Source organism: Athene cunicularia (assembly GCF_003259725.1).
Source record: "Athene cunicularia isolate RWA chromosome 11 unlocalized genomic scaffold, athCun1 chr11_part1, whole genome shotgun sequence".
In the NCBI taxonomy this organism is placed as follows: Eukaryota; Metazoa; Chordata; class Aves; order Strigiformes; family Strigidae; genus Athene; species Athene cunicularia.
In genome coordinates this window covers 12,138,209-12,164,250 of record NW_020799113.1, presented here as the reverse complement: position 1 = coordinate 12,164,250, position 26,042 = coordinate 12,138,209, and the positions used below count along the sequence as shown (strand labels likewise).

Sequence of the window (26,042 nt, the reverse complement as noted above, 5' to 3'; positions counted from 1 at the left end):
CCTCCCCCCCCTTTGTAAGTCACTAAATAGTATTGCTGCTGTTTGTGTATATTTTTTGTGTATTTGCTAATTTTTATTAACTTCTAGTTTTTCATTAAATAAATATGACTTTCTTTTCTGTAATTCAGGTTTTTCTCTTTTTTGTATCTTTTTAAAATTAATTACAGGTGTCATATTTTGATATGCATAATTGCTATGGTAAAACTTATATTTCTGAATGTTTGGTAAATTTTGTCTCTTTCCAGTAGTCAATTCATTGGTGATACTGTTCTTAATTGAGCTATTTTGTGAATGTACTGAACTCGAAAGAAAGGAGTACTTATGTTCAAAGATGTATCAGGAAAGAGAGCTCCTTTAAAAACAGATCTAGATGTTGTTGTACTTTGAGTTATCTTCTAACAAAAATGAACAATTATTAAGAATTTTCTGAATTAAAAAAATCATTCACATTTCAAATTTAGAGATGCTTAGAAACTTGATTGCATCCTTGTATTTGTTGGTTTTGCAGTACAAAGAAGGTATTGTCTTACACAGTATTTGTAATTATAAAAACACCATTTGTTTAAAAAAAAGAAAAAAAAAAGGCAGTCAGAATGAGATGTTTTCAGTCTTTTTATATTTGTCATTAAAAGAATACCTGGCAAATTAAAAAAAACCCAACTTTTGCTTTTTGCTTTAGCTCAAAGTTTGACACATTGATACTCTTGCTCAGTTTCTTGTCTTCTCATGTTTTGGTTGTTGCTAAAGTAACTGTCTTGAGCTGATTTTTGTATATCATTTTAGTGACATGATACACATTACAATGCAAATAATCTCTTACAGGTGTGATTCACCAGCCATAAAGGCTTTTGAAGAATATTGGGCTTTGTGCATATGTGAAAAATTGGGCTTTATGCATATGTGAAAAATTTAGCCATGAATATATATGGTATTTGTCTGAGAGAACATTGACATAGAGACAGAAAAAAGAGTAAGGTGAAAAGCTGTTTCATCTCAAGCTCTTAAAGAAATCTGTCAAACCTAGTAGTAGTGGCCATCTGTTTGGGGAGGTAGTCAGGCTATTAACTACTTCTGTAACACATTAAAATACAGTTCATTTACTGTGCACTGTCTTAACTTTCTTATCAGAAGTTGATCTATTAAGACAACTCTTGTTCTTATTGTGATGCATGATGAGGTAAGTAGTTCTACAGGTAAGGAACATAAAATCCATCAGGTTGGATTAATAAAGTACTACAGAAATAGTTGGCTTCATGTAGTAAAAGTTTTACTTCTTAAAATGTGATATTTAGGCTGTTCAGACTGTGCACAGATTTTATTTAAGAGATGTACAGGTACCTTGTGACAGTAGATAAATGCTTCAGAAAATCTTGTGATCTAGCATTTTTTTTTTCCTTATTAATATACAGTTAATTGTTTGCAGTCTTCTAAATTCAGTAATTATTCTCACCTAATTAAGCTTGTCTACATTTACCTCAGGTTTGTCTTCTGGTCTTTGACAGAAACTTGGCTAAATACTTCAAATATTTTTAGAGGAATACACTGACTCGCCATCTCACTTGCTCACTCGTGACTGGCTGGCTTGGACTGAAGTTTGCCTGCCAAGGTTATCTGATTTTCAGCTCTGCAGTTTTGTCAAGAAAATCTAGCTCAGAGCCTGTCAGAACCCTCCGCGGCCCGATACTTATGATTAGAGAGTAACAGGGCTGCCTAAGCACACAAGTTGTCTGAGACTGTTCTCTGCTGCTGCTCGTACTTGGAATGGTTCAGCTTGTGTCCCCCAAAGAACTGTGAACCGTAAAACCTTGTTGCACTGATCTGCAGTGATGTTATTTGGGCTGGAATGGGCTGAAGATCAGGACTGTACTTTTGAAGGGGACTTCAAAAATTGCATTTGTAATGACCTTTAGAAGCTAATTGGAATGGCCAGGCAGTTGTTTTTCATGTTTTACAGATGACAAATGCTATAGCATTAACTATGCTGATTTAACTGTAGTGTAAACTGGTATTACTCTGTTTGGTGTTTAAAAAAAATAATCTGTATAAAACATTTGATGTCCATCATCAGATGGAATGATTTAAACAAATTATAGTTAGGCCCAGATCTCCTCTAAAGAGTTTGAGGATCTGGTAAGTCAACTGCACTGTTCTATACGAAAAAAGAAAACATACTAGAAATGTGTACAGTTTACTACCTTATCTAAAATAAATGGTGTATTAAAGCCTGGCATTGTCTTTAATAGATGAAATGAAATGCAGTAGATCTTGCATTTGTTTCCTAGCACTACCTCCATTGTTTTTCATTGCCCTTTTTTAAAAAAAAAAAAAGCCTTAAAAATGTTTGACAAACATAGATGTTAATATTTGGGTTCTGTTTTGACACTTTTTGCTAGTTCTTGTTTGCAGTAGTGCTTTACAATTAAAGCAGGCCAACTGGTTTGTATTGCTGCCTATGCTCTTGTATTATCCAGTATCTTTTTGAAGCTACTGTGATTAAAGCATGAATTGCACTAGTGGGATAGTTTATTATCTGTAGCAAGTTACAGTGGGGATAGAGGAAAGGAGCTACCACTGCTTTTCTTTTTACCTTTGCTAAGCTTTAGCTATTTTGTCATATAATCTGAGGGACACATGTTTAATATCAGGTCCATTTAACTGTCAGCTGCAAAGCTGAATAATCCCTAGTGTATTGAAATTACTTTTTAAAAGTTCTTTACTGTTCTGGCTTGCTGCTGCACAGATTGTTATTCTTCTTGACAATGTTCAGTGCAAGCAAAAGAAAACGCACTAAACTTGTGTCTACAGTATCTAACATAATGGATAATGCATAAGTTTTATTTAAAAAAATCTTAACAAAGTAACATAACCAAGTCAGCTCTGCAAGCAGGAACATGAAAAGCTGTAAGTAAATGCCTGTTAATACCTTCAGTGTGGCTTTAAAACCCTCAGCTTTCAGCTAAAGTCCATGTGGACAAGGCTTACAAATTGGAGTGATGTTGTGCACAGAGTTGTTGCTTAACTTTTCTTGGGAAGAGCTCCCTGTTCTGTAGTGAAATTGCTCTGGAAACTTTTTTTTACAGTACTATCTTTAAAAAAAATGCATTTTTTTTTTAATCCATGTATAAACAGACTGCACTGGAATTCCATGCATGTTTGTTTTCTCACTAGTGCAAAGTAGTGCAGGATTGTTATTTGATCTGCATTAAGTTTGGTAAAGATTTTTTTTTTTTCCCCTACTGGTTTTGATTAAAGGCAAAGCAGCACATTAGTTATCGTACCTTTCTGGTGTTTTACTGATTGTGTAGTTTCTTTGCACTTTCTGTGTTCAAGTATTTTGTAAGGCAGGAAGTATTCTGAGACTCTGTGTTACCTCTTGCCCTTGGATGGTGAATGACTAAGAGTAGAATTTTAAAATAGCAAAACAAAAGGAATTTTTATTTTTATCATTTTATTACATGAAATCTTCCATGAAAGTTGTAAAATCTTTTGTAGATCCACAGCAGAAATACCTACGAAGTTTATTATTATCAGTGCTGTTATGTTCCAGGTAAATCAGCTTCCTATCTATGGTACAGCAAACCAAACTATTACATTTAAGTTATAGGCTGCTTCTATAATAGGCTTTTGTCATTGATACAATTTGCATGTCACAATCACACCTGAGTTTGTTTCAGAATTAATGAGCAAAAAGCAAATGTAACATACTGAGTTTTCTCTTGTGGCTGACCCTAGTATAAAACAATTAAAAACTCAAGGAAACTGAGATGGGACACCGACAGACTTGCTTAAATTACTCACAGTATGCAGTACCTAATGCAGTTCAATAATCCAGTATTTTCTTGGCATTGTTTAAATGGATTTGATTTTTACAGGCTAAACTCCAAATGTAGGCATCCCCAAATCAAGTTGATTTCTATCAGGTAAGAAGGAAGGACATGCATGTTGACCCTCCAAAATGTTACCTGGCTTTTTCATAAAGGCTTCAAGTATGTTCCACCTGCTTCTTGTGCTGTAAGTGCAACCGTGCATACGTGAAATTTAGTGCACGATCTCCCTTCCTACCCAAGAACTGGCACATTTTGGTTCTTCTGGAGTTGCTTCCTGTGTTTAGGTTTGAAAAATGATGTCTGCATTGACCTTGCTACAAACTAGAGCTGAGTGCTGAAAGAAAGTACTTACTAACTTAATTTAGACCATTTGCTGCTGTTCAAATCCTGTAGGCATATTTTTTAGGTTGCAAAAACCTTATTTTTCCTCTGATGCTACTGCTCCTTAGGGTATTGAATGGTATTTCCTAAGTAAGTAAACTCTTGCACTAAATCAGTTTGCTTTTTGGTAACAACCCTATCTCTGTTAAGACTCTTCTGCTGTGCTGCATTTTCTGTTCTCCAAATATAGCTCACAGAATTGCATATTATTCCCTCGTTGTGGGTGTGTCCTCTTTAAAGATGTAATCGGCTGCTAAAATTTATATACATCCATGCCAGTAAGTTTAAGGAATTCTTTCTCAACAGCTTCAGCTTTCTCATGCTTGAATCTATTGGGAAATGAGCATTTTTTCAAGATTCTTTGCTGAAAAGGCGCAAATACCCATAAAACGTGGTTTGGGGCTGTTAACTGCTGAAGGATTATTTTGATTTTGATTGCATTTAGACCCACATTTAAACAATCAAGTTCAGCTGATAGTTATACATGATACATACACAGGTGATACCTACTGATCTCTCCTAGAAGTAATCTCAGCCTGCCTACTTAAAGTTTACTATTCACACGCTCAACTCTGGGCTTAACTGCAAATCCTCCATCAAAAGCTGCATTAAGAACTTCATCTAGACAGCTTGCCATAACAAAAGTCAAGTCTTGCCGTACATTCACTGCAATTTCCTCAAGATCTTTCTCATTTCTTCGAGGAATGATAATTCTCTTCAGTCCAGCTCGGTGTGCTGCCAGGACTTTGTCTTTAATTCCCCCAACCTAATAAGGAGAAGAAACGCATAAAAAAAAATCCATGATGCTAATTGAATAAAGTAATCATTGTAATATGTCACATCAGGAGTTAAATTTTAATGAAAGGTTCTCCCTCCCCCAGTCATTTAGGAAAGCAAAACTGCAGCAATAGTTTTAGCTCATATGCTTAATGAGGGAAGTATGTTGAAATGCTACAGCACCCCTTCTGTAACAGTAAGAGAAAAAAAAAATAATCTAGCAATGCAGGTACAGTAGTGGAAGAGTCATTTCAGAAATTGTTTTTCTTAAGAAAGAGGGCCTGAACTTTCTTTTTTCATACAGCAATGCTGAAATCCTGTAGAGCAGGATTTCTGAATCCTTAGAACAGAAGGTATTTAAAGATAAATAAAGTATTAAGTTTAGGGGGAAAATAGTCTTAAGGATGCAGTGTCACACAATAACTTGGGACGTACTACAGAAACCGCATGGAAAAGGAAACCTGCACTCCAAAACTGCAGAGGGCTTTGTGCTAGAAAAACAGGCATCACTTCAGTAAGCCACCTGGGTGTTTTTTGTAATGAGATGTAAGGAGGGGGTTTAAATGAGTTTTTCTTCTAGTCACAGCTGTAGCTTCTTCCCCTTGAACTCTTCTAATCCTATTTAAAGACCATCTTGGAGAAGAAACTTGTCATTTTATGATGCTTTAGAGGAAAAGAGAGCCATGTATGATAGCACAAAGGGCAAAATTGAGGCTGCTTTAAAACAAGGTAGTAGTGAACCGTAAGTCCTCATGCTGATCAGTCTTGTCTGGACAACGCTACCTACTTGCGCACTGCTTGCTTTTTGGGCAGCGGACGCAGTTAAGGGAATGCTCCTATGAATTAAGTTACTAATAACAGTAGGACTCCAGACAACATTCAGAAAGAAGGTAAACCTGGTTTAGTATTTACAGAGACCTAATTCTTGCATCCATCCTAAACAGTAGGCAAAATCTGGTCACTGGTGCTGTAAAGGCAATTTATTTAGAAAGCTAAGCAAACCTGTTCCAGATCAGAGTTAGTGCCATGTTTATTTCTCACTAGAGCCTCGAACAACAGGCTACCTTGTCAGTCTAACTGCTACCAGAGTGCTGTTTCAGACAGCCTTCTGCCTTACCATGTTATCTCTGGTTTGCCAACTTCATCCTTCCTTTGTCCCCTCATTTGCTATGAGATGATGACTCCCATATCTGCTCAATCCTTTAGGCCACACTCCATTTCATACATAAAACTAAAGCTGTATTTGAGAACTTTCCTTTGCCCCCATGCTTTGAAAAAAGCTTTACAGGAACACCATTCAGCTGGAGTATATACAAGGAACAAAATTTAAGAATCTAAAACCACATGTATAGATGCCATTTCAAGAGTAACCTTATATGGAATTACTGTAAGAGCTTTAAGAAACAACTTCTCAACTGGAGATTGTTCCATAGTCGTAACTCTGAGGAAGCACGTTTAGAAATTGCAATAATAAATATTTTGGAACCATCTTGAATTTTAAGATTTCTAGGTTTCCTTTTTAACTAAACATTTTAATGTGCTTTCCCTGAAAAGAGCATCAAGGCTGGCTTTACCATGAACGGCCAAGCAGGCAGGAGTGGTGCAGTGCCACAGCAGGCTGCCTTCCATCAGCCTCTTGCAGCGGCACCAGCAGAGACTGGATTGCCGTGGAGGAATGAGCCAGTGAGACTTTGCTTTGTAAATGGCTGTAAACAGATTGTATATCCAGAATAGGGAGAATTAATACAAGTTAGCTCTTTTCGCCAATGATGCTTACTGGAAGAACAAGGCCTCTTAGTGTAATTTCTCCTGTCATGGCTACATCTGAACACACCAGCCGCTCACTGAAGAGTGAAGCAAGACAGGTTACTATGGTAACACCAGCAGATGGTCCATCTTTTGTGACAGCTCCAGCTGGGAAGTGCAGATGGATGTCAGTGTTGTCAAGGAGATCAAAACTTCCAGAAGCTTAAGGAAAAAAAGAATGGTTTGCATGTGAAAAATCTAAACCCATTTTGTTCCCAGTCTTTATTCTAAAGCCCACCAGAGAACTAAACGTCTTAGCACTATTTATTAACAGTAGACTGAAAAAAAACCCACTATCTTGCAGAGACCCTAGAAAAACAAACAAAAAGAAAACCCAACAAGCTTTCCTAGTCCAGATTCCTAGACAAAACCATAACAAGAAAAGCAACAGGCTCAGTATTTGCATGTGTTGGGAAATTCAGAGCAGGGGTTAATGTAGAAACCAAGGAATTCCTACATAGAATTTTTAAGGTTTTTTTATGCCCCAAACTATAAATGTCAATTTCCAAAGAACATACCACAAAGTCTGCACTCCACAGAAACCCAGCATTAACCAATATTATAAAGCAAAATCTCATTTACATCTTTTCACCTTACTTAACCTGTAGGACATAACTGTAAATTAGAAAGGTAAATGTGTATGTGGTTAATGCCAGCAGCATTTCATACATTAATTCAATTTACATATCTAAATTTCCATAACTAATGACAGATACTGGACAAGTATTTGACTATTCAGCAGCTGATTAAACTAGAAAGCGCATTTCCAGAACTCTTGGGAGATTCAAACAAAACCCAAGAGAGTTAAAAGTTTCTTGGCTGCAGGCCTATTGCACTGCAGTTCCAACAGCTGCCATACAAATGCAGCTAATTCTCGAAATACTAAAACTTGGACTACAAAAACACTTAATTTCAGAGCAAAAGTATGGACTCTGTATCTCCATCATGGATGTACTGCTGGACAGCTAGAGTGTAAAACTGAGTAAGAGGCAGCATCTGCCCCAGCTGAGCAGCAACACCTTGGCCCAGAGGCTGTCCCCAGCCTTCCAGGCTGCTGCAGGGAGGGACTGGCCAGGGCGGGAGGATCTGCAGTGACAACTCCTGTTCTGCCTAGGCTGACCTGCTGGCCAGGGCACTAACGCCTCAGCTTGGCAGGAATTGGAAAAAGAACTACAAAAAGGAACTCTAGAGCTGATTTCATCTTCGGAGTAGCACTGATTGCTGGAAAACCCTTTTTCTGTTAAGGTGACACTTAATACATTTCCACAATGAGCATGAGTAACTTCCACTGTTACTCAGCAATGTTACTAAAAAATATTACTGAAATATTACTGAATTTGTTGAAAAAAATACCGAGTTTTGGGATATTTAATTTCCATGCAATACTAACGCTTCCTTTACTTGCACCCCTGCAGTGAGGCCAGTGGATGCAGACAATCTGGCTCTGCACTGTTGGTCCGTCTTTGCCAACCTACCGTTGGTTAGCTGGTATCTCTTCGCATTGCTGCGCAGCCAGCTAATTGCAAGATGCGCCGACTCCTTCATAACATCACCAAGCTGGCCAGTCAGAGTAAGCTGACCCTCTCCATCCATGCGACTGGCTTCTACAAACATGATCTCTCCCCCTAAGGGAGTCCAAGCCAAGCCTATGGCTACTCCAGGCTGACTTAACCGTTCAGACACCTGAAGGAAAATAACACAGGAAACGGATCAGAAAACAGTTGTAACAAAACTATTACAAAAAAAAAAATTTCATAGTTGCCTTCACAACAACTGTGCCCACTAAAACACAGAAGTTAAGCCCAAGTGTCTGATTTTTTATTTTTTTTTTAAATGCAGCAGTAATTCTGCCTTATGTGTAAATGTTATTACAGAATAGGAGCTGTATGTGGCTGCTTAGCTTAAGGCAATGGCAAACATCTGGGTATATCATTCTTGAAACATTCCCTAACCCCAAAAGTTCAATGAGAATCTTTCTCTTCAAAGGACTTCAAGTATTTAATCAATCCTGCCTAAATGCTTATATGCTACTACACTATACAGAAAAGCTGGGACAGGCTGGAGAGGGTCCAGAGAAGGGCCACACAGATGATGAAGGGACTGGGAAGCCTGTCGTGTGAGGAAAGGCTGGGAGAACTGGGTTGGTTCAGTCATGAGAAGAGAAGGCTCATGGCAGACCTTCTCACCATGTTCCAGTATTTAAATAGTGGCTACACAGAAGATGGAGACGCCCTTTTTACAAGGTCACGTGTAAAAGATGGGTACAAGTAACTCCTGGGGAAATTCTGACTGGACATAATTTTTCACAAGGAGAGCCCCTGTAATAATCTCCCCAGGGAAGTGGTGGATTCCTCAACATTGGACGCGTAAGATTCAGCTGGATAGGGTGTTGGACTGTCTTTTGCCAAGAAAGGGTGGACCAGATGATCCTTGAGGTCCCTTCCAACCTGGTATTCTACAGTTCTATGACTTAATCCATCTGCTAGAGGTCTATTTGCTCTGACTCTGTTTGTTAAAGCCATTTTTGCTCCTGAATGTTACCTGAAAGATTTTTTTAAAGGTGGTTGCATTGTCCAAACTACTGTCAGACAACACAATGATTTTGTTCATTGTAAACATTTATGAATTTGAATAATGAAAACACAAGTCTGCGAGCAGGCTAGATATGAAAGAGGATGGGAAATCTGACTGACTCCCATTAGTAATCACAAGTACAGCTCCTCAGCATGATCTAACTACCAAGTTATGTATTTATTACAAGGAAGAAAAGAAACTGGATGAATTTTTACTGTGTCAGGCAGTGACTGGAGCAAAAGACAGATACTCCTTTGTAAAATAAAATGATAGGCCCGTTTTAAAATACTTTTGTCTCTTACTGAAATGCAGAAGTGAAAGTTGATTTGATTCATTCCCGAAAGGGATGAATTCTTCATTAAATTGTTTACAGAATTTAAAGAAATGTTTCATTTCTTGGATAAAAGTCAAAGGAGCCTCACAAAACAATAAAAAAATTCCAATTTTGAAATCTGAATTTCTAGTTACATTAAAATTTCTCAAACATTTTTGTCCCTTCTAAGCATGTTTAACATTCTATTTTATACTACTTACAAATCCAGAGCAACAGACCAGGCTTTTTTCTCTAGCATCAACTCCTCCTGCACTGCACAGCTTACCATAATCTTACAAGAGTTAGCAAAGAAGTAAACTAATCAGACTTTGCAGACACTGAAAAGGCAAAGCTCTGTATACACAAAGTTGATTTGCTTTTAATCATCAGCCCAGCTGCAAGATCAGAGAAATCTGCATAGAAGCCCGTGCAGCCATGTACCTTTGGTCCAGAGGCAGAAATACTTGTACGGCCCTGCTGTGAGCTGGCTGTATTGGCAATACTTTGATTTGTGAGCTCCAAAGATAGTTATTTATTAAGTATTCTAGTCCCTTACTAAAACGCCTAAGCCCACTAGAAATGCTTCTGCAAGTCCCCAAGAAGTACACAGGCCCGAAGTTTTGTAAATCAAAGAACAGCAGTGGATTACCTAAGCAGAACAATATGGCCTACCATGAGATTGTAAGAACCAGAATTCTTTCTAAATAGGAGCCAAAGGTAAACACTTGAGTATTAGGCTGAAATCCATCCCTATTCTGAACATAGAATAAAAATCAAGATCATAAAACTTACGCTAAGTTTTCTCTTTGTTTCACAAATAGAAAACAACTTCCTTTATGCAATAAAAGTGATCAACTATTCACTCTACAGTTGGTACCTCTGGTAACTAGCCAAAGAGATGCACATTTTAAAAAAAAAAAAAAAGCTCAACACAAGTTGTACTAGTAGTTGTAGACAACTCAGATATATGACAAGAACAACTTTGCTCATGCAAGAGATTTGGTGAAGCAAAGAAATAAAGCATTTAAAGTCTTATAAAATGAAATAACATACATAACATGCTTCTTGTTGCAATTTCTGGTCTTGTATTACATGCTTTGCCAAATGCCATACTCAACTATCAAATGTTGTCTTCTAAGTTTGACGACTAAGATTTGAAATGTGACCCTTGCTCAGGATCACTGTTTCTCGGTTTGAGGGAAATTAGCACACCATGGAAGCACAGTGCAAGCAGCCCCAACCCTGACTACAGCAGAGCTGTGCTGACACAGGACTGGTGCAAACTTGACTCCAGCTGTCAGAAGAGACAAGCAGCAGAGGCCAGCGGGGATGGTGTTACGCTCCTGGATCTAGCTGACAACCAGGTAAGTTGGTAACTAGACTTATCTCACACTATGGCAAAGGAAGCCACACAGCCCCTCGGTTCTCTCGGGGCTCTCAGTTACCTCCATATATCACTCCATTTATTCTTCCTAGCATGATTTAGCTAGAATGCCTGTGTCTTTTTCTAGCACTTATGGAAATTGTACAGAATAGAGTGTTTCACTTTTATGGTATCAAAATACCTCATCAAATATTTCAGTTTTTGTTAACATTTCTATATCCATTCCCTGTATTTTATTATTTACACTCACTGATTAGCTTAGTAATTTCTTATTAACTCAGGTTAAAAAATCATTTCATCCTGCTTACACTGAAATCCAACAATATTGAAGCATTCTCCTTTACATACAATCATGTATGCTGTCAGCCTGTCAGGTCTTCAAACATTTCAGGTGTAATGAACAAAAGTAGCCATCAAAAAGGTTTATTGGTTTGGGGTTTTGTGTTTTCCTTTTTTTGGACTGGCTCTAACTATATATCAATTCAAACAAGTTTTCAGACTAATTCCACTGTTTGAGAGCTCAGGGGCAGAAAATAGTGAACATGACTCAAGATCAAAAAACAAATGGTTCTAAAGACTCATCACTTGTCTTACCTCCATACAAACTCCTTCCTCTATCCTCAGATAGGTACCTCATACTTTCACAAATAAGTTGAGATCTGAAACTAGGTGTGTAGTAAGTGTTAATCACCTTTCACTCATCATTCTTTGCACTAACTGGTAGACTCAGAGGTTGGCGACTTCTCTTGCTGTACTAGTAGAGACTGTACTACCTCTACTGCAACCTCCTCACCTGAACGTGAACTGATGCACGTTGACAGTCACATGTATAGAAAATGCCCTGGCAGCTTTGGTAACTGTCTTCAGAAAATACCCTTGAAAATCCCTAAAAACACAAACACACACAAAACCCTGTACAACCGTGCAATACTTAGAGGAAAATTAATGTACTTACATTAAACATACCTATGAAAACTTACAGTGAGTTCCACAAAACTCAATCACTCCTGGCAGCTCTGAGTAACAACTTCTCACAAAAAGTGAGAGGAATTTAAATTTTTAAAATTGTTGTTTATACTTTTTAAACAACTTCAATTAAAAATGACCATTAGAATCAGCTGATAACTGGTTATGTCTGTCAGATGATGGAAGAGGTCACTGACCTACATAAACAGTCTTGGGTTTTGAAATTTTTGTAGATGGGCCTAACTCAGTCACAATTTACCTGTAATCTGAGTAGACGAATACATTGTCAGATACATTTTAGCTCCCTGGCCACTGCAGAATTAAAGTCTTAACATTTAGTGCAGTCTTTTATTTTAAAATACTAAAGGTTATTCCAAGATAAAGGAAAAGAGACATCATCTGCAAGTCTGCAGTTCTGGAGTTACTCTGTAAATCAGCATAATTGACAAAAAGCTATTAAGTCATTGATTCATAATGGGAAGATGAGACCCACTCTAAAGCCTTTAGCATTTTTGTTATCCTTCCTTAGGTTCTCCCAACCTGACTGCACAAACCTTTCTTCTAGTCTACTGATTCATTCCCTAGCAAGGCACTGCAGACAAAGTATGTAACAGCAGCTTCCCTTCAAGGGAGGAGGCTTTCCCAGAAATATCACCACAAGACTGATCTTTCTTAGATGAAAATACCTATCTAAACCTGTGCTTTGTACAGGCTTTGCTTCTAAAAGATAATCTAATTTGTTCCTTAATTAGAATTGTGTGGGTCCCGTGAAACAGACCTATTCTTTCATGGCCTCTACACTTCCATTTCTTAGAATAGGTAATTGCACTGACCTAGAGCTTCTGTCACTTCAACTTCACTCACATTATGAGGATACATAATATACAGGATAATTCTGACAGGCCTTCCTGTGGTGCCAACAATATTTTGTTAACTGAGCAGAATTAAGAGAAGACAGACAGACAGAGAGACAGACAGAGAGACCGACAGACAGAGACCGACAGACAGAGACCGACAGACAGAGACCGACAGACAGAGACCGACAGACAGAGACCGACAGCTAAAATCCAGGTCAAAAGAGAAATACTTCATTATAAACACTGGATACATTACAAACCCTTTTTCCCAAAAGTGTGCTGTGCTGAAACATTCCATTAAATCTTTTACAAGTGCTGTCAAGATTATTCTTCCAAAGCCTTACTATGTGATTTATTCCAACATTTGTTCTGCAGGGTGACACATAAGATTATTTATTTGTGATAAATAAATTAATTGTACAAGTATGTGTTGAGCATTCTGTCATGCCTTTCTGCTGGGAGACCTCTGCAGAAAATAAACAAGCAATGCACTGAAACAGTGAAAGATGAATCACTTACTTTAAGGTATTCCCTGAAGGGCAACAGATCAATTAAGTCATGTCATGTTTTCAGTTCTATTTGCTCAGTCTCATCCAAGTACTGACATGGTGGCTGCCTCCATTGTATCTTTATTTCAAGTAATTATAAATGGCAAAATGCAGGTCAAAGGTGAAACTTGAAAGGCTAGATCTAGAAATGAGAGACACACTGCAGACTCCAAAACCAGAAAACATACCAGTAGCCAATTTGAAACACCTGTCATTGAGGCAGGAGCTATACTCTTTCTTTGAAAGAATCTTGGGGGCACTTGAGGAAATTCAATGGAGTAATAGGTTACTTGGGAAAATTATTTAAACAGGAGTTATGTGGCTGAGCAATTTCTATTGAAAAAAATCATGAAGTATGTACTGAAAAGTATTTACTCATTAATAAATAAATCCTGAGCTGCTCAGGGAATTGATGCTGTTCTATTTATGCACTACTTAATTTGTGAGCTAAATATCTTTCCTGACACTCATTCCTCCCAGCTTCCACTGCTACCATCATCATCCGCTAACACAATCAATAGCGCTATCTTCTTTCAACTTGTTTCCTCATTTCTGTCTCTTCATTAAGAATCTCTTTCACTCCAAAATCTTCATGTCAAAAAACCTCAGTTCAGGTCTAAAACTGACTCAATCCTTCTCAATCACTCATTTTCTCCTGCATATCTTGTCCCCTTTTTCTCCTCCAGATCCCACTGGAGTCTGGCTCTCTAGGAGACAAGAATTATCACAGGAAAGTTCTTAAAAGTTTGAATTTTCTCTCTTCTGGAAGTTTTACCTTCATTTCTATTTTCTTCATAACTTACTGGTTTACTGATCTTTTCTCCTGGATAAAGAGAAAAATTTATCATTCCATCAGCAACTGGTTTCCTGTCATAGTGTTACACATACTACTTACACTCAGTCAGTTCACCTGGACCTGAAGTAACGCAGAGAATAACTGCAATGTAAATGGTGAAAAGAGAATCCCAAATTAACAAACTACTTTAATAGATTACATTTTATAGAATGTAGCAAAGTACAGATCGAGGAAAGAAAAAATTCTGGAATATGTCTACTGAGGAAGCATACCTACAGCTGGTGCCTGACTGATCCTAAAACATTTTTAATAGCTAAGAGTCACATTAATCTAACGAATGTCTGAGAACTTCTGGTGCAAAGTGAAGTGGGTTTAATACCCAAAAATGCTGACTGGCTTTAAGAAGGTATGTGGGACAGTCCTTAACACAGCTGCCTCGGAGACAGGATTCCGGGGTTCTACTTTTGGCTTTTCCCAAGAGCACCAAACATCCCCCAAACAAAAGCAAAGTTGTTATAAACTGAAAAAACACCATCACATTCTTAAGCACTGCTGCAGGCATCTTTGCTAAGAGAAAGTTATGCCATTATGTTATTTATGTACCCTGAATTTAAAAAAAATAAAAGCTTCTTTAGGTGAAAAAACACTTGGTGGAACACAAAGAAACACAGTTCTGTTACATTTTTTAAAAAGATAATATTGTATAAACTCAGTCAATAGCTATAGAACAGACAATTAGTCAAACCAGACAGAAACAGCAGTCAAGCAGAAACAAATGAGGATGTTACCTCCATTTCATACATGGGTGGCCCCAGGATATCTTTTAAAGCATGGAAATCAATTAAAATTGGCATTTCAGGTGGCAGAGCCAGGTCAGCTGTGTCACTGATGGATTCTGTTTTTGCATCTTCTGTGACATGCTCCTTGCAATCTAAGAGAAAAAAATCTAATTTAAGATTTGTAGCAGTCTTCCTTGACACAGGAATTAAAAGAAATAATGACAGAGAAAAATAAAATATTCAAAGAAACGCTCAGAAAGTTCATGAAAGTGTGCTTAAACCATCTTTCACAAAAATCCTGTCAAATTAAAGGTAATATGGCATCAAATTTAATTATTAAGCCTAAACATGTTCTAACTGTTCAGTAAAGATAATATTAAATCTAGAGCACTGACAGAGATACAACGCATTTGCTTGAATGCATTTTAAACTAGGTCAAATAGCAAAACACAAGTTCATTTAGAAATTTGCACTTTTTATCAGCTTTGTGCATAAAAACAGTATATGTAGGAGATAATCACGTTTAATGCAGTGCAATATAGAATACAGAGCTGAATATGGAAATACTGAAAGTTCAGTAAACAACTAGTCTCTTTATGTACATTCACAACTGTGATCTCTGTGGTCTCTTTCTACAAGGACATAAATGCTTAACTTCTGACACTAATAACAAAGTTCTGTCAAATACAGTAGACCAGATTACATACACTGCTTTCCACGTGGTTGCACTGCTTATAGCATTCAGTAAGATCTCATTTCACAGTACCAACAAGGACAGTGTACCTTACTGCTCTGTAACTCTGCCTTCCTCTCTTCACACCCCAGTCCCCACACACATAACCTCAACACTAGCTGACCAGGTGCAGGAGAACTGGCTACATGTAGATCACACAGAAATCAGGTCCATGGGAAGCCTAACTCATCCAGCCCTGGTGTGCAAACCCCTTCCAGGCTGTCAGATGGAACTACCACCCCAAGACAGTGCAGCCCACCTTTAGTGCAGCATATGGAGCACATACACTGACATTACACTTTGTGGGTTTTTGTCTCTTATGACTATTATGGCTTTACTCAACCATAAAATCACAGAATGCTTTGGGTTGGAAGGGACCTTAGAGATCCTCTAGTCCCACCCCCCTGCCCTGGGCAGGGACACCTTCCCCCAGCCCAGGCTGCCCAAAGCCCCGTCCAGCCTGGCCTTGAACCCTGCCAGGGAGGGGGCAGCCACAGCTGCTCTGGGAAACCTCTGCCAGTGTCTCACCACCCTCACAGGGAAGAATTTCTTCCTTGTATCTAAGCTAAATCTACCCTCTTTCAGTTTAAAATCTGTTACACCTCATCCTATCCCTACACCCCCTGATGCAGAGTCCCTCCCCACCTTTTCTGCAGACCCTTTCAGCACTGGGAGGCCGCTCTAAGGTCTCCCCGGAGCTTCTCTTCTCCAGGCTGAACACCCCCAACTCTCTCAGTCCCTGAGCATCTTTGTGGCCTCCTCTGGACCCACTCCAACAGGTCCATGTGTTTCTTATGTTGGTGTCCCCAGAGCTGGACACAGCACTGCAGGGGGGGTCTGATGAGAGCAGAGTAGAGGGGGAGAATCCCCTCCCTCGACCAGCTGATTGCACTGCTCTTGCTGCAGCCCAGGACACGGTTGGCTTTCTGGGCTGTGAGCACACATTGCTGCCTCACAGTCAGTTTTCCATCCACTCATACCCCCAGGTCCTTCTCCGCAGGGCTGCTCTCAACCCACTCCTCGCCCAGCCTGGATTTGTGCTGGGGATTGCCCCGACCCATGGCCAGGCCCTTGCACTTGGCCTTGTTGAACCCCATGAGGTTTGCACGGTCCCACCTCTCACTCCTGTCCAGGTCCCTCTGGATGGCACATCCCTTCCCTCCAGCGTGTCGACCGCACCACACAGCTTGGTGTCATTGGCAAACTTGCTGAGGGTGCCTCGATCCCACTGTCCATGTCACCAACAAAGATGTTAAACAGCGCCGGTCCCAGCACCGACCCCTGAGGAACAGCACTTGTCACTGCTCTCCACTTGGACATCGAGCTGTTGACGGCAACTCTTTGAGTGTGACCATCCAGCCAGTTCCTTATCCACCGAGTGCTCCATCCATCACATCCATGTCTCTTCAATTTAGAGACAAGGATGCCATGTGTGACAGTGTCAAAAGCTTTGCACAAGTGCAGGTAGATGACATCTATTGCTCTTCTCTTGTCTACCAACATTGTAGCCCCGTCATAGAAGGCCACCAAATTAGGCACAATTTGCCCTTAGTGAAGCCATGGTGGCTGTCACCAATCACCTCCTCATTTCCCATGTGCCCTAGCACAGTTTCCTGCAGGATCCACTCCATGATCTTGCCAGACACAGAGGTGAGGCTGAGTGACCTGTAGTTCCCTGGGTCTTCCTAGATCATCTAGTCCAGACCCCCTGCCATAGGCAGGGATATCTTTCACTACATCAGGTTGCTTAATTCACAAAATTGACATCCCTGGTTTGTTCAACAGCTAGTTCAGAACACAGCATATACCATCCTTGGTCAGTGGAAAAACCTTAAACAATTTCAGTATAACAACTTATCTATGGCTTTTGTCTTGAAATACTATACTTGCACAGAGTTTTGCTCTTTTCTTTGTTGGATGAGATATTTTAAGTTTTCTTGACCAATAACCACTAGCAGCAAACAATTCCTGAAAGATCAAATTATTAGGCATTTTCAGAAATACCTACAGTTGTGATATATTTTTCAGGAAGGGCTATAAAACCCAATTAGCCAGACAGTTTTAAATGCAATTTACTCAAGCATCATCAGGAAGGCACTACATAAAGCAGTAGTCATGAGTTCAAAAGTGTGCTCCTTCCTTCCTCCATTTATAGTATGATTGTATTTCTTACCTATACAATTGTTTCCTTCATAGAATTTCCTCAAAACGTCCTTTACCTCTGCAAATGTGTTTTCTGTACAAAAGTGAACTGTAATCGGACCATATAAATATCAAAGAGTAAAAACTGTTTTAAACCAGACTACACAGCTGGGGTTTTTTGCATGAATAAGCTCAGGAACTTAAACAACATTTGTACTAGGCCCACATTGAACAGTTACTTAAGCGACTCTACACAGAAGGAGAATGTAAGCAGGGAGTCATTTCCCTACAGAATCTGATCCAGATGCAAAAGGCTCATTATCATTTTCAAGAGCCCTAAGCAATTTTTTAGTGAAACATTTATTAGAGAAATGAAAAATACTTGAACAATCCAGATGTTTCTAAGGTTCTGTGGCAGTCTTATAGCAGTGCCTCCCTGCCCTGAGGCTTCCATTAAGAAAAAAGCACTGTACATATACATATAGTGAAGATATTTCTTCCCACCCCAAAACCACAAGCCTAAGACATATTTAAAGCAACATTCTGTATTACACAGGAATGTATATTGAGCTTCAAGACTTCTGCACCATATTTTGGGAAATTATCTGCTGTTGCTTCCTTTCTTTGAATTCTTTTTTACTTTCAAGAAACTGTCTTCCTTTGCATATCAATGCATGCACAATAATTGAAGATCCAGGAATTTAAACAAAATCACTGATCTATCTATTTAATATAATAAGAGGCATTCTGTGCTCCAAAAGTAATCCTTGGAATGGATGAAGAGAGAAAGTCTCCTTTCACAAGATACAAACTATTCTTTTATTAATCCTGATACATAAAGGCCTTTTTACAGTTAATTCTGTTGCATCTCAATGTTCACTAATGCCTTCATATAGTATCGAGGAAAACATTCTACATCACTACTACCATAACACCACCAACTCAGCTTTCATTCAGGACTCAGATCTAACAGTTATTACCCAACAGCCACTAATCTTTCTGTAGTACAACTCATTGTTCCACACACAAATCCCATTCCTTTACTGTAGATGCTACCTTAGTCAGATGGCCCTCCTGTTGTTCCAGCATGTCTCTATATTTTCGTTGAACTACTATTTCTGTATATAATAAATTCAAATACATAAATACTAGCAAGTCTAGGAAACATAACACTGCATGCTATTGCAGCTCAGACTAAAATTTCAACACTATGGATCTTCAAAATCTGAGTAAGTTGATACAACAATCCATATATTAAAACAAAACTGAGTTTAAAAACAACTGCTTTTGTACTATACCAAGATCTTGCCACCTAACACACACAGTTTACTATTTCTGCTTGCTCTTATTTCACCTAGTTCTACGTATAGAGCTGAAGGAGACAGACTTCTCATAAACAAAGCAGTAGGTAATTTTTGAGGCCACATGCCCTATTAAAAGAATCAGAAACACTTTCATTGAGTTTATATAATCTAATTAGTAGACCCTATTTTATAATCTGTAACAATAACAAACTCCAGACTTTTTCTAAAAATATTAACCTAGATTCTGACATTATCTAATTTTCCCAGTGATGTTTCAAAATATAATTACAAACACTAACTTTTTCCTTTAAAGGAAAAAACATCTTCTTTTGTCACCTCTATAGAAGTGCTGACTATGAACAATCTATAAAGATGCAAGTAATTAAGATTTCCATTAATGATGACAAGTACATGTTCCCTACTTATCCCAGATGAATAGTCATAAACCATAATACAAGTTAAATGACACATTTACCTGAAACAACAGTTAAATTCAAGTTTCCAGAAACAGGAATTTTGGTTAGGACAACAGTTTAAGCATCTTACATTTTGAGTTAATTTGGAGGAATCAGCTAAAAAGTCAAGCAAGTGCCCTTAATAGAGCTCCACAGGGCACTGGAGGAACCACCTGCTGATCTACTATTACATTACTGCTTAAACAAAAGAAGCATGGTACTGAGTTGTTTTAACATTTAAAAACTGGAAAAACTACAAAACTCCAACTACTCAATGACAAACCCTCTCCTCCTTCCCCCCCCAAATCTAAAAAACAACTGATCAGCCAATAAAGATTAAGTTTGTAAAATTTTTAGAGCAGAATCTGCAGCTACTCAGCAAAAATCATGACATGTTCCTCAGGAATCTGCCTTTGGAAGTTCCAAAACCAAAACAAAATCTTGCATGTAAATACCGGATTTGTAAGAAAATGGACTCCTAAGAAAACATACTGACAATGAACTACTCTATATAATTCAGGATTTAATCTAAAAATGAATTCCATGGTGAAAAGACAAAGATTTAAGAATTTAAGGCTGCTACTTTCTTCTAAACATATAATGGAAATGAGTGAATAGAAGAGCCTAAAACTTCCTCAACGTGTAGCAATTTCTCACCTCCTCATAAAACATATTTCACTAAGCACTAGTAATACCGAAGTCTTAAACCCAAAAATTTCCAGCCAAATTTACTCGCCAAGATATAAGAATATAATAGAAACCTAAATTTTTTAAACAGCTTTTAACATAACATTTTTTTGATTTTCTGAATTGCTATGAAGAGGTATAAGAAAGAATATAAGTATGAAAGAAAAGGTTTTAGGGTTGTGGGCAATTAACTGGAAAACAGCATGGTTTTTTTTCTCAGCTGATTCACTAGGAGATGCTTCAGCATGACAGACAGGCCCAGAATTCTTTTAGCCCCTCCAAACAAACAAACTCCACAAAAATACATTTAGGCAGAGAAGGGTGGGACTGCCCTTGTTGACAACAGTCCACGTTGAAAGCTAGGCATAACATGAAACTACATCTTAAAAGCAACTTTTCATTGTCTAATTTATTAAATCTGATACACTACATACTTGGGAAGTGTTACTTCCAAAATATTTTCTTTCGAAAAGGAACTCCTTCCTGGGACCCCAATCCTACTTAACACTTACTTGTATACTTAAATTTAATGCTATGTGCATTTTCCCCCACAGGAACAGAAAATGTATCTTTTCACAAAATAATTATATTCCATCAATTCTGATCTAGAAGAAAAATGTGTACTTGAGGCACTTGAATTTGAGGGTTTCATGCAGGCATATTTAGATAAATTAACATGGTAAAAAATAGTTTGTATATAAACCCAACTTTTCATAACATTTATGCCTCTTTGGCCTAAAACAGAAAAGACATTCCAAGCAATTTTTAGAAAGAACCACATATCACAGTCTCCAGATCCGACAAGTATACTAATGCTGGCACAGCTGAGCTCAAACTTGAGTGCCTACAGTCATACCACTGTGGGATTTAGGCTGATCAGATTTCATAAACTCATTTCCCAGTGCTATGGGAGATCCTGTGCTCTTGGAAGTGCTGAGTTTTGGCTAGAACATAGAACAAATCACTTTTTGCAGGAGCAGCGATGTTAGCCCAGCTGCATTAAGGCCCTTACATACATACTAAAAAACAAGAACAACTCCCCCACAGTCATGCATAATATTTTTTTTGTGAATAAAATACATTATGCTCAAGTTGAGGAAGGGAAAGTAAAGACTACATGTTTCAGTTCACATTGACCACAGTCAAATTTGCATTTAAACTCAAAACCAAGTGTTGTTTCATCCACAAGGAATACAACAAAGAGTATTGTATTACTGGGTTATGAAAATATTAAAGTATTTTCAAAGCCTTGGTTTCAATATAGATAGAATCCTCATTTAGTCACTTTCAGTTATTAAATATCACCTGTCCTAAACCTCATTTCAATAACAAATTAGAAAAACCATTTTTCACTCTGGGTTTCAACTGTTGTATCATGATATGATGATGCCTTAGTGCACAGTTGCTGCATTGTATTCTCAAGGCAGTTGCACTAAAATAGGAAGGAGAGTTTCACATATTTTTGAGACTCCTAGAATTTCTTCTAGTGTCAAAGACTAGATGAGTGTCTCATAAATCTTAGATAGTGTTTCAGTAAAATATCACAGTGTTACTGTACACAAGGATGACTCCCCAGAGAGGACTGAAAAATGACTCCATTTGCTTTTGCTGAAGTTCACTGTGCAAAGTCAACGACTGACGCAAACTAACACTCCTCCACTTGCCAACTTCATCATAAAGCTCAGGAGTCAAAGGAGCGAGGAAGGCAATACAAAGCTGCCAGTGTATTTCAGTCATGCATTTCTGGAAAGTGCTAAACACAGCTTGACAGCATATCTCCTAGCATCAGTTCTGCTATGGCAGGTATCCTCCATTTTTAGAGCCTACTATCAAACAGTGTCAAAAGCCCAATGTTTACAAAGCCTTGAAAACAGATGCTCCACTCTGAGTTAATAATCTGATTTAATCAATATCATGATGGAAATTTTGTGGTTCTACCACCTAATGTCTTGCAGCTTTTATCACAAACCCATAAACCAGAAGGCACTCAGTTGAATAAACACAATAGGCACCATGTTACTATTCTGATATGTTACAAATCATATACAAATTATGCTTTAGCAAGTTAGAATCTACAAGGCAAGTCTGTAGCTTGCTCTCTCGTATTCACAGCTCATGACATATGAATGCACTAACTGTAGAGCCTCAATCCCACACTGGTAACTGACAAATGTATAAAGCAAACATGAATTATAGGCCTTTTTATACAAAGAAAAAAAAAATCAAGAAATCATTCTAAATGAAACTATTAATCGACAAGTTGATTAACTATTCTTCCAGAGTCATTCATTATATGAAATAAAAATTCATCATCACTATGCATAACTGCAAACATAAATGTCCATTAAGCAACAGGAAAAAAGAATTTAAAAGAAATAAATTTGGGCTACAAATCCCATTGTTTGCATCAACTTGCAAGTATTTGGGGATATTTCCAAGTTTTAAATACTTGGTTGTTTCCAACAGACTGAACGAAAACTAAACAAAAATATTTTTTTAAAAAGTGTTCTACTCTCATAGACTCCCAACAAGTGACATATTCTGCTAAAAATACAGCAGGGTATAAGCACATTATTAGTACAAAACAGAACACATTTTGCAGACTGCACCATTCTATATATGTCTTTGTAATACCGAAGTTTAACCATAGAGCCACCTGTCCCACCTGTCCCTTGGACTCCCTTTTATTAATGCAGCCTTTTCTTGTGAACAGTTTCAGTTCCAAAAGTACAAAGGCAACTCTTCACAGCTCTCTTCTTCTGGGCTTATTCCAAAGTGTGTATCAACCAAAAATGCTAGCAGTTTGACCTCTTTTGAAGCACTTGCTTTTTTCACTTAGCTTTGGTAAGTTGCAAGTCCAGTACTAATTTTAACAGTGTATAATTTTAACAGTGTAAATACCTAAGTTGCAAGTCCAGTGCTATTTTTAACATTGTAAATACCTCTCCCACTGGATTGAGATGTCTAATACAGTTTCTTTTTGTTCTTTGCTTTAATAGTAAAATGTTTTTTCTTATAGTATCAGGAGTTGTGTTCTGAACCTCCTTTTCATTTATTTTATCAGAAGGCTTGAAGAGCAGAATGACAGGTTTTTTTATTCAGCGATCACATTAGACCTTTTAAGCCCATTTTAGATACACCTACCCTTCAGTGCAAAGTAGTACTTAAAAAATATGACTTGTCAAAATTACTATTAAAAAAATGACAGTAGCAAAGATGCCTGATATTGCTAGATGGTAGTAAGCCTGGCCACCATAGCCCAAAGGCTCAGCATTCTGGTTCAAGACCAAGTTCAGGTATCACAGAAGTATTGACAAAAATCAGTGTCTGACTTCAGAAAAATCCAGCACAGAGAAGGTAGACAAGATGTACACAATGTAAATGGAAAGCATTAATATATATGTCTTAAAAGCTCCTGGCATTAATGTAGATGTGACAATTTAAACTGCACAGTCATTCACTCATGCACAGCCAGTCCTACTGTGAGAGTTCACTTTCTTTAAGCCCAAACATTCAGAGAAAACTAGGCTGAATCCGCTTAAGCAAACACTGATTGGTAGACCAAATTCAGTCTTCTGATATTACAGTTTCCACAGACATTATGATGATCTTCAAAAACTCACCAAAGTAAAAGATTTAGTTTTCAGAAAGGAAATACTGAGTTAAGAAAAAAAGGCAAGGTAAAGCTGAAAGACTGTCAAAAAACAGCTTACCAGAGACAAATTCCAAAAGTTTTTACTATGGGTAAAACTCTTCTTTATACATTCTTCTAATACCACTGTTTGCACAAATATTGGTTATATTTCCTCTCCACAGGATTTACTCCCTGAAATTGAGGGGGCACCATTCAGACTTGTAAGCTTATTTTAAAGTAACAGGTAACGAGTCTTCTTACTTGTCCTCCTCCAAACCAGTACAGAACTATTCTAGCTGTACAAAAGTTAAAACTTAAAGGTTTTTTCCACATCGGCTAAACTGTGGAATGTTTCACAACATCAAACCAACAGGGGTCTGTTTAGTATTTTGTGAGTATTCTGGAGCAAAAGTAAGCAGTCATTACGCAGTTTTTGCTTTCCGGCATCCTCTGGCACGCAGCTGGTCTCTGACAGACTGACAGTATTTCTTGTCAGAAAGTGTCAACTGGACTTACTGCAGTCTTTAAAAAACAAATAAACAAAAGACCCAACACTCTGCTTGCTAGATTTTATTGAGACTAAGAACTATACACATTTTAGAAGTTCAACTTCAGGTTCGGATTCCGTCCTTTTACATTTCTCATCTACCTTGAGCTGAGGGCTCCTACAGACACAGCTAATGCTGCAGAGAGAACTCCAAATCCTTCAACAGAAAACTGCTGTGTACTGAGAGATCCTCCATCAGCAACTCGCTGGAATAAACGCACAAGCAACTATGCTCTGCGTGGTATGTTTCACCAAACACAGTATGGATATTCATTTTTATTAAAGAGAACATTAATTCGGGGAGGAAGAAGGGAGCAGTCACCAGTTACATGTTGCACATGGACTGGATTATGGGCCTGACTTCCTTCTTCCCTCCTATTTCAAGACTAGAAAGAGGTCCATCTTTACTAATGAAGTGGTTATCTGAGTATCTTTGGTGTTTGCTGTTATGTTTAGCCTTCATCCAGCCTGTTGGGTGACTGGTATTGATAAATCACTATTGTCTGTATACATGGGAAACAAGAACAGACTTCCTGAAGTTGACAAGTTACCAAAGCTCCAAGAAACTTAGAGTAAGTGCAGTCTTAAAAGGCACATAAAAAGAGCCCCTAAACCTTTCTAATTTCAAAGCTCTTCAAGCAAACATTTATTTTAGAGTACAACAAAATAACTGGATTGAGTTCTGAGCTGGTAGAGCATGCATAGCAGTTAAAGAACCTCTTTAAATACATTAACTAAAGCCATTCTTAGTCTTTTATTAAAGAAAAAAGAATGAAAGATTTGCATAAAAAAAGCCTAGGAAGACATAAAAACATACATAAACCATAACTGCATACCTGAGATATGAAACGGATCCATTCTATTTCTCAATTACTAAGCTGGCAGGCTGAAATTACTTATGTCCCAAGCCATAATTCAGCACTACTTGAACTATGCATAATAAGTATACCACTCTATTTTCAAAGCTTTTAAAAACAAGAGCCCTTAAAGAAGCATAACAAAAAGGAGAAAAGGTTGATAAATCAACTTCCCAGTAACTACGTTAGAAGTTTCCTTTTTAATAAAACATGCACAAGATACACACCTTCTTCACCCACTTCAGCACGATCTGGCTTTGTTTCTTTGTGCTGTCCTTCTGCCACTTTCACTGCCACTGCTCTGCAAATAGCTCCCAGCTTCCGATCCAGAGAGCGGACTCCCGCCTCTCTAGTGTACCTAGTGTAGAGATAATTGTTTTACTGGTAGATATTCTTTGTAAGAGAGATTTCTTTTGAATGTAAACACTTTCTTTTCAAAAAAATACATTCAAATAAAAGGAGACAGGAAAGGCAGTGAGACCTTGGGCTACTCTAATAAATAGGAAAAAATGTCAAGGGCTTTTATCAAAATCATTGTGATTTGCTGATAAAATTGTAAAGAAGACGAACTACTGATCGAGAAGATGTGACTAACACCTGCTGTCAAACCTTAATGAAATACTAAACAATGCTCCAATAGCACTAAGCTCTTCTCAGATGCATAAAAATTAAAAG

At 38.0% G+C, this 26,042-nt stretch overlaps 1 protein-coding gene across 1 annotated transcript in view; it reads right to left on the bottom strand.

The window, feature by feature from the left end:
• Positions 1-324: 324 nt before the first annotated feature.
• Positions 325-26,042, bottom strand: part of LONP2 (lon peptidase 2, peroxisomal) — a 70,878-nt gene continuing 45,160 nt past the window's right edge. Inside the window, exons 13-17 of the mRNA XM_026856956.1 lie at positions 25,595-25,725; positions 15,018-15,160; positions 8,267-8,474; positions 6,763-6,953; positions 325-4,974 (exon numbers count right to left, since the gene is read on the bottom strand). Of these exons, the coding sequence (XP_026712757.1) occupies positions 4,753-4,974; positions 6,763-6,953; positions 8,267-8,474; positions 15,018-15,160; positions 25,595-25,725 (895 nt within the window). The 3' untranslated portion in view covers positions 325-4,752. The remainder of the gene's footprint in view (positions 4,975-6,762; positions 6,954-8,266; positions 8,475-15,017; positions 15,161-25,594; positions 25,726-26,042) is intronic.